This window comes from Peromyscus eremicus, chromosome 8b (genome assembly GCF_949786415.1).
Source record: "Peromyscus eremicus chromosome 8b, PerEre_H2_v1, whole genome shotgun sequence".
Classification (NCBI taxonomy): Eukaryota; Metazoa; Chordata; class Mammalia; order Rodentia; family Cricetidae; genus Peromyscus; species Peromyscus eremicus.
Window position 1 is genome coordinate 22,947,902 of NC_081424.1, and position 9,641 is coordinate 22,957,542.

General features: G+C 39.1%; 1 protein-coding gene across 1 annotated transcript; it reads right to left on the reverse strand.

Annotated features, from left to right (window-relative positions):
• Nucleotides 1-8,228: 8,228 nt before the first annotated feature.
• LOC131918830 (non-histone chromosomal protein HMG-17-like) lies at nucleotides 8,229-9,397 on the reverse strand. The gene has a single exon (XM_059272998.1). It carries the CDS (start codon nucleotides 9,316-9,318, stop codon nucleotides 9,046-9,048), a length of 273 nt encoding a protein of 90 aa, XP_059128981.1. The 5' UTR covers nucleotides 9,319-9,397; the 3' UTR covers nucleotides 8,229-9,045.
• Nucleotides 9,398-9,641: the final 244 nt, after the last annotated feature.

A 9,641-nucleotide genomic window follows, 5' to 3' on the forward strand; every position in this document is an offset into this window, starting at 1 on the left:
ACCACGCCTTTATGGATCACACACACATTTTTGCACACTCAGGAGCCTACAGACAACATAGCCTGAAGAAGTGCATGAAAAAGAGTCTTAGGAAATACTTCTGTAGTTTGTCACGATTTGATGAAGACTGTCTGAATGGTGCTGCAGAGCTCATATTTCAGAGCAGAATCTATTTCTGAAACGAAGAAGAAAGTATTGTTTTGATGTTCTCAGGGTCATGTAAAACCATAAATTATACAGGAGTCTCTTTTAGCTCTGTGAAGTTGAAATCTTTCAGGCAAAAATGTGGCTCTTTTTTTTCTGTCCCAACTTCTTGATTGATTATTTATTTAATAAGCAATTACAGCATGTCCAACTTTATAAATAAAACTAATCCTTCTTGGAACATAGAAGGCAATTTGTACAAAAGTGAATGAAAAGATGAATTAAATGAACATTATTTCAGCTCCTTAAGAATAACCATATAAACAGAGCTAGGAGTAGTGGCCCACACAAGCAACCCCAGCCTTGTGAGGAAGAAAAAGGAAGATCAGGAGTCCAAGGTCATCATCAGCTACATAGTGAGTTCAATGTCACAACAAGCTGGGTTATATGAGATCCTGTCTCACAAAGTAAAACACTGAATAAAGAATAATTCTTCAAAACAGAGTAAAAGGGCTGGAAAAATGCCTCTGTAAGTAAAAGCAGTTTTCCATGAGTCAACCCAAGTTTGATCCCTGGGACCCACATGGTCGAAGGAGAGACTGCTTCTTCTGCAAGTTGTCCTCTGACTTTTACAAGTGCACTACCACTCATATGTATGTGCACACACACACACACACACACACACACACACACACACACACACAAAGAAGTATAATTTAAAAGTTAAAACAAAATAGCAACAACATATGCTAAATAAAACAAAAAAATGATCAACCCAGACCCTTACTTTCTTCACAAATGGATACATATGATAGAATAGTTAATATTGTAAAAATTACATATGTACTCAAGAATAAATCCAAGAAAATATACTTACTTCCCCGTGTCATAGCCAGAGAAGAAAATGAGACTTCAAGGACTCCTTGAGTAGAGAAAGAATGGTTGACGATTTAAGGAAGGCAGTGGTGCCTGCAGAGTGCTCACAGGAGAACACTGAGAAGCAGGGAGGGTGACTACTGAACAGAGCTCCACGGATGTTCATGTTCAATCAAACAGATGGTAACAGTACTTCACAGCTTGGACTTCATCGAAGACGTGGTGGGCCTTGGAGCGGAATGAATAATGTAGTGAAGCTTTTGCACGCTTCTAAAAATAGTGCTTTGCAAGACCATGTGGCTTCCTGAAAAACCAACAATGTTTTCCTGTGAAAACATGAGAGACTATTTTTTTAAGAGGGTAGATCAGTCGTCTCAGCATTTCTAGTCATCTTTCCGTGTAGAGCTGAAGAAAGTTTTAGCGCTAAGTGACTAATTGCAGAGTGGAGATGTTTTGGCAAGATCTGCTTCAACAGTTTTAGTCAGTAAGAGTTACATGCAAAACCTGTTTGTAAATCTTCCCAAGTGCGAAAGGGAGAAAGAAGGGAAGCTGTTAGAGGAGTAGAGTTCTTCAAGTTTTAAGGGTAAAAACACAGAATGCCACACCTTTTCCAGAAGGCAAGATATTCATTTTGGGAAAACCCTCCAAATTAATATACCTTAGTCCTTTTCCTGAAACTACCTAGTGATAACCAGAGATGTTGAGAGCTTATTTGTAATAGTTAATGCATCTAAAATTGATGAGCCAGGAAAAAGGAGAAAGTTTGTAAATGTTGAGTGGCATTTTTCCATCAGATCCATGTGAAACAGTGCAGAGAACAGAGCTTTGTGGACCAGATGCTCCATTTCAGTCCTTACCTCACAGATCCAGGAATGGTACAAAGCTAATCTATATGCATGCACTTTTGCACCCCCAACAACACATCAACAAGAAACCAGAAAGTTTGTTAATTTCAGACATGATAAAGCACATATCATCTTTATCAGAATCTGGATACAGGTAATTCCAAAGTCAGCATGCTTTCTATTTCACAAAATTGGTGGGATAGTAAAGAGACTCTGAAAGGACCTAATACTTCATCATGCCATAGTTTCAGACATTAGCAAAAAACATGAGTCTCCTGAATCAGAGACACAGTCAGTATCCCATCATTGCTTTCAGAACTACAGTGGCACCATGTTTGAATCAACATCTAATCCCGGGGACAATAATGGTAGAAGGACCTACAGAAATGCTGGATGTAATGAGTTGCATCACAGTTCATAAGCCCCAAGACATCGACAGTTACAAAGGATGGTGATAGACAACATGGCCATCTATAATCCAAAGAAAACACTGTCTCCTGATCAGGAAACAAAGCTGACCTCTATCACAGGCATACTACTCATCAAAGCTATTAAAACTGACTGGAAACGCAAACATCCTTATATAGTTAGCTGGAAAACAGCTGCGGCTGTCGTACAGAAATGTCACAAAGAACTGCCCTGCTAGTCAGTGTATCCCAGCAAAAGCATGAATCAAACAGGTTCTGTGATTCTAACCAGAAGTACCAAGATCTGTGACTATATTGGACTTGGTGTGTATGGGTGTGTCCACACACATGTGCTTGCACACATTGATGTGTCAAAGTGATTCAAAATCAAGTACTTAGGGGCAACTGTCTACAAATCAGCCAGTTCCCAGTGAGACACAAGGCTGAAATGAAAACAGGACTTTGGGGAAAGGATGTAGGAAAAATGGGATGTAAGGGCTCTGGCCAAGATGACTATGCTTGGGGAAGAAATTTGTAGTGGATTGGTAAATATAAGCAGAAAACTAATTGTGTGAGTTAACGTCACCTGTAAAGATAAGCTCCGTTCCATTGACTGAGAACCGGTGAAGTTAACTTCTCACTCCCTGGCAGTGGCTAATTTGTTTGCTAATCAGGATGGTGAACAACATTTCCTTTTGGGACAGGGCTGTGAAGTTTAGCTAGCAATCTCCCAGAACTCAGATTGCACGCCAAGAGCAATGCCGGACATGGTGGATTTAGAAGAGCTTAATGCACTTCTTTCATAGACTGGGATTTGCCTGAAAGTACAGTTACAGTGTGCATCTTTACAACAATTCTTCCTTGTTTTTGAGAATTCCACGCATGGATATAATGAAATGTGATCATATATGCCCCCATTTTCCACTTGAACTCCCCCATATCCTCTTACATTCCTTCCCCAAGCTTCATGTCTTTTTTTTTTTTTAAATAACCCACTAAATTCAGTAAGTACTGCATGAATATGGGACCAAGAATGGAGCATGCCAAACCTACCAGTGACAACATCTTGAAAAAGAATGATTTTCCCTCCTGTAACAACTGTCCATTACCAATTTTTCCTCAGTAAAGGATCGTGCCTAGAGATCATCTGCCCCATCTGTGCTGGGATTTTTGCAGGCTTTATCTTCTGTGAGTCATGTGCAGGTAGCACAGCTGTTGTGAGTTCAGCTTTCAACACCCAGGTCATGACCAGAAGAGACAGAGATTCTCCACATCCCTCAGATCTTACGTGCTCTGCCTCCTCTTCCACCATGTCCTCTGAGCCTTGGTGGTGATGTGATTATACATGTTCCATTTAGGGTTGAACATTCAGTCTCTTTTCCTCATGTGCTGTGATTGTTGATGGAAGACAAAGGCAGTTTCAGGAGATAGACAGAGACAGGAAGACTCAGCAAAGATGGCTATGGTGGTTTGAATAAGAATTGCTCCCGTAGACTCATAGATTTGAATGCTTGGTCCCCAGAGAGTGGCACCGTTAGGAGGTGTGACCTTGTTGGAATAGGTATGGCCCTGTCTGAGAAAGTGTGTCACTCACTGTGGTCAGCTTTGCGTTTTCAAATGCTCAAGCCAGACCTAGTATCCCTCTCTCTTCCTGCTGCCTGTGGATCCAGATTAGAACTTTCAGCTACCTCTCCTGCACCATGTCTGCCTGGGTGCTGCCATGATAATAATAGACTAAACCTCTGAAACTGTAAGTCAGCCTCAATTAAATGTTTTCCTTTATAAGAATCGCCATGGTCACGGTGTCTCTGCATAGCAATAAAACAGTGACTAAGACAATGGGAGATGACGAACAAAATTGGAGGTATTTTTCAAAGAGATAGACAATACACCAGTTGAAATGTCAACAGTACACAAAAGAAGAAAAATCTTGCAGCATTCTGTGGGAGCTCAACTGTTGCAATCTTTGCTCAGGCATTGGAAGCTAAATGTCAGGTCACTTACAGAGCGGAGCTAGCAGGATAACACAGCCAGAGAAAAATGATTGGACAAAGGAACTATTGGGTTCTGAAACTCTCGAATTCACAGAGAAAAGGTGGCCTTCTGGTTAATTTGAAAATAAACCTTATTAAACAACTTGATTAAATAAGATTTAAACCAGTTTACAATCAAGGCATCAATTTGGTTAACCCCTGGTTGGCTTCTATCTCAACACTTGAGGGTTTTAGAAAAGCTATTGGACTCTCATCATTTTTCCTGAATGTTTAATGTGATGAGTTAGCTAAGAGTTGGTCCCCGGCAAGGGCTACAATTGTTTCTTGTGAAAGTGTGATATCTTCCATCATTAACAAAAGAAAATAGAAACCTCATCCATCAGATTACACTGCAGTCATTTCCACAGTAAGAGCTAACTTAATGCAGATAATATCACTAATTAAAATATTGGGGCACATATTTTTAGCTCTAATAACTTTCTAGAATAACTCTAAGAATTAGCTAAAGGGCAGTGATATTCTCATGCTTTAATTCAAAGTTTGGAGTACAATAAAGTTTTCTCGGTGCTAAAGAAAAAAGAGACTAATAATGGCTTATCTCCACATTTGCATGAAATAAAAGATGATTTTCATTTGATTTTCATAAAATTGATCAAAGGAATGAAGAGAAATAATTTTCCATGTAAGAAACATTAATTTTATCATGTTTAATAAAGCTTTTCACATAGAAAACATCTTCAAAAATATAAAGGTGATAAAAATCTGCTTCATTTCTTACTTATCCCTTTTTTGGCCTAGGGGAAAAATTCTGAAATTATTTCAATTAAGTACATAATAGTAGAGAATGGAAAAGGACTTTAAAATTATCCATTGTTTATCACCAAACTTTTAAGGAATTAAAAATACTTTCTAAGCTAGCCAAATACATAGATCACAAATGCAAAGCTTCCATTTTTTAAAGGACTTATCAGATGTTGAAAATTCTTTCTTTCTTTCTTTCTTTCTTTCTTTCTTTCTTTCTTTCTTTCTTTCTTTCTTCCTTTCTTTCTTTTTATGTTTTGTTTTGAGACAGGGTCTCACTCTGTAGCACAGACTAACGTCAATCTCATGGTCTAATCCAAACTGGATTTGAACTTATGGCAATTCCCCTGCATCAGATTTCCAGAGTGCTGGATTACAGGCATGCACCACCATGTCAGGCTAGCAAAATTATTTCTGTAAGAATTTTCAACACCTATTATCACAGTTTTCTCCTTCTCTCTATAAAGTGCGAAACATTAAAAAAAAACAAACAAGTTTTAATCGTTTATGTAGGGCCATTACAAGGAGTATATATTCACTAAAAGTATATATAATTAAAGCTCCTTAACTAATAAGTGAAAAGTGATTTTTGCTTTCAAAACTATTTCTTAAAACTTGAGCAGCTGAAAACTGTTCACAGATCTCGGTATCCATTATTCATTCATAATATAGTTAAGGTGAGAAAGTTAATGTGGCAGATAGAGGAGGTAAAAGTCAACTGGTCTATTGAGAATATTTCTGTGCTGTAGCGTTCAAACTGGCATGATTATTGATGAATTCATGGTACCAGTAATGGTATAAATTTTTCTAAGAAAATTAAACCAGGACACATAGAAAAAATTTTACCACATACACATGCAGAGAAACATAAATATATACACAAACAAAAATCATAAAAACACAAACTTGAAAAATGATAATATGGAATCAAAAAAACAGCAAAGTAAAAAATAATGCTCGTAAATATAGATGAATATTCTCCAAAAATGTCATTGACTTTGTTTTGTGTTGGCCATTTACTGCTAGGTGTGAGACTTGCATTTAAGTATTTATAGCTAGTGAGACACTACTAGAAAAAATTGACTTTTTTTTAATTTTCAAGCAGTTGTCAGTGAGAGATAGATTCTTGGTTACTGATGAGATTTCACGGCCACTTACCTCCCTTAACACTGCGACCCCATCTGGCTTGGATATGTGCAGACAGTGTCCATGCTGTCACATTCTCTGTGAGTTCATTCTCTGTGTGTGTCAGCCCTGTGGTGTCTGGAGGACACTGTTTCCTTGGTGTTGTCCATCACCTCCGGCTCTCACAGTCTTTGGGCCTCCTATTCTGCATAGCTTCCTCAGCCCTGAGGGGATGGATTCGATGAAGATATCCCACTTATGACTGAAAGTTCCAAGGTCTTACACTTTTCTGCATACTGTCCAAGTATGGCTGTCTGTATTAGAGCTCATCTACTGCCGGAGGAAACTTCTTAGATAATGACTGAGCGAAAACACTGATCTATGAATATAGCAGAATGTCATTAGGAGTCGTTTTATTGCTTCATTACTTTAACAAAATAAGATTATTTGCTTTTCCTCTATGCTATCTAATCTTAGGCCTTTGGCCACTAATGTGAAGTATGAGTATGGTAGGATTCCATATGGCCTTCAAATGGCCCTGAGTGTTAGCTGCCCCTCCCTGGATTTCCCTTCCTTATGCTACTCTTCCCTCCTCCTCTCCTTTATTCCTTCCATTTCAGTCTAAGCCATGTTGCTCCATAACTATATATTTTATTTCCCCTTTCTTGTGGGCACTTGCCCTAGTCCTTTATACCTAAATTCTTTGGTTATATGGATTGTAGTGTACTTATCAAAGACATAACAGCTAATATCTACATATAAGAACATGCATATCATAGTTGTCTTTTTAGATCTGGGTTACCTCACTTTAGGATTATTTTTTATAACTCCATACACTTCCCTGCAGAATTCATTATTTTGTTAATAGCTGAGTCATATTCTGTTATGCAAATGTACCACATTTTTATCATATATTCATGTTTATGGGCATCTAGACTATTTCCAATTTCTGGCAATTGTGAGTAGAGCACTAATGAACATGGATGAGCAAGTGTCTCTGTAAAAGAATGTAGAATCCTTTGGGTATAAGCCCCAGAGTGGTATAGCTAGATCTTGAAGTAAATATATTCACAGCTTCTGGAGGAGTCACAACATTGATTTCCATAATCGCTGTAGAACTTTTCACTCCCACCAGCAATGGATGAGTGTTCCTCTTACTCTGCATCCTTGCCAGCATGAGCTGTCCTTTGTGTTATTGATCTTGGCCATTCTGGTTGGTATAAGACGAAATCAAAGTAAATTGATTTGCAGTTTTCTGGTGACTAAAAATACTGCACATTTCTTTAAGTGTTTCTCAGCCATTTGTGTTTCATCTTTTGAGAACTCTCTGTTTAGATCTGCACCTGTTCCTTTAATTGGGTTCTTTGTTTTCTTGATGCCCAGGGTTTTGGCAGGTTTTTTTATTTTGTTTTTAGTTTTTAAATTATTTTAGATATTAACCCTCTATCTGATGTATAATTGGTAAAGGTATTTTCCAATTCTGTAGTCTGCAGCTTTGTCCGAATGATAGTGTTCATGGCTATACAACAGCTTTTATGCTTCATGAGGTCCTATTTATTAATAACATTCTTAGTGCCTATGCCACCAATGTCCTATTCAGAAAGTCTTTTCATGTGCTAATGAGTTCAATTCTGGTCCTCTTCTTCCTCTTTTTTTTTTTTTTTTTTTTCCGAGACAAGGTTTCTCAGTGTAGTTTTGGTGCCTGTCCTGGAACTCACAAAGATCCGCCTGACTCTGCCTCCTGAATGCTGGGATTAAAGGCATACACCACCACTGCCCAGCTCCACTTCATCTTCTACCAGACTCAGGGTATTTGGTCTTATATTGATGTCCTTGATTCATTATGAGTTGAGTAACAAGTATGGATCTATTTGCATTATTTCATATGCAGCCATACAATTAGATCAGAAAAAAAAATTGTTGAAGATACTGTCTTTTACTCCAGTGTGTTTCTGGCTTCTCTATTAAAGGGCAGATGTCCATAATGCGTGGAGTTATGTCTAGATCTTCAATTATATTTCATTGTTCAGCATGTCTTTTTTTTTCCAAGCCAAACTGTATCCAGCTTTATTAAAGATACTTTCCATAAACAATCATGGTTTTTCAGGCAGGACATGGGCAGACAGTCATTAACAGTATACAAGAACTTCCAAACTCCCTTCTTGTATAGACTATCAAAATCAGAAAGCCACTATAAAACCCGATGAGTCTTCATTCGATGCTTTGAAAAGGGGGAGAGCTTAGAGTGAGGGCTGACAGTTCACATTGAGGATGTTGTTTAACAACTTTTCACAAGTCGACCCTGACTTTCAGGAAACCAAACGAACACGGCAGAATTATCAATCTGAAGATCCACAATCTTTTATAAAAGGAACCGCTGCTCTTTTGAGGACACAATAATACCACTGCAAAGTCCAGATTGCCTGATAGACCGGCAAAACCAATTTTGGGGTCAGGTTCCAACAGGTCTCTGGTTTGAAGGGAGTTAAGTCTATGTTGATGGTACAGGGGAGGAGGACACAGAAATGAATTTAGAGTTTCCCGCACAAGGCATTTTGTGCCATGGTGGCCCATATGTCAACACCAGGACGTCTCTCCTGAGAGCCAAGAGGAGTCTTTCAAAATTAGCAGGGAAAGATGTTTTCCAACATCAACCATCACCAATCCACCTTGGAGACATTTTGTTAGTGACACATGTTCCTTCCCCCCTCAAAACAATGAAGTGTTCTGTGTGCTAACAACATAGCTTAAAAAAAAGTAAAACAATTCTGCATTTTTATAAAACTTGATAAAAAATAGTATTTCAAACTGTACAGTCACCAGAAGTACACAGTTATCAAAAATGCACACATTTCACTTGGCATCTCCAGCACCTTCAGCTTTCTGTGCCTGGTCTGTTTTGGCGTCTCCGTTTTCTGCAGGATTATTCTCATCCTTCCCGGCATCGGCCTTCCCCTTTTTCCCCTTGGGGACCTTCTCTCCCTTCTTTGCAGGGGCCTTTTTAGGCTTGGGCTCTGGCTTTGGAGGAGCAGGTTTAGCAGACAACCTTGCAGATCTTCTCTGTGGCTCGTCCTTCACCTTGGCTTTATCTCCTTTAGTATCCCCTTCAGCCTTTCTTTTGGGCATGGCGGTGGCGGGGGACGTCGGCGCTGGACGCGGGGATGCAGTGGTGCGCGGGTTTGGTCCGTCCGGGGGTCGTTCTTGCTGCTTCTTCACACTGCTCCGTCTTTTTTTTTTTTTTTTTTTTTTTTTAATGCCAATATTAAGCAGTAAACAAGTTGTCACCGGGCTGAGAATGAGAATGGAGAGATGGTAATGGAGGACATGAATCACCTACCTGAGTCCCAGTTGGTGTGGTCACTGCCTATCCCAGGTAGAGTGCTTCTAGGTATCTCCATCTGACACAAAGAAATGTGGAAGAGCCAGAAGAGAGGCTGAGCCTCCTGGGA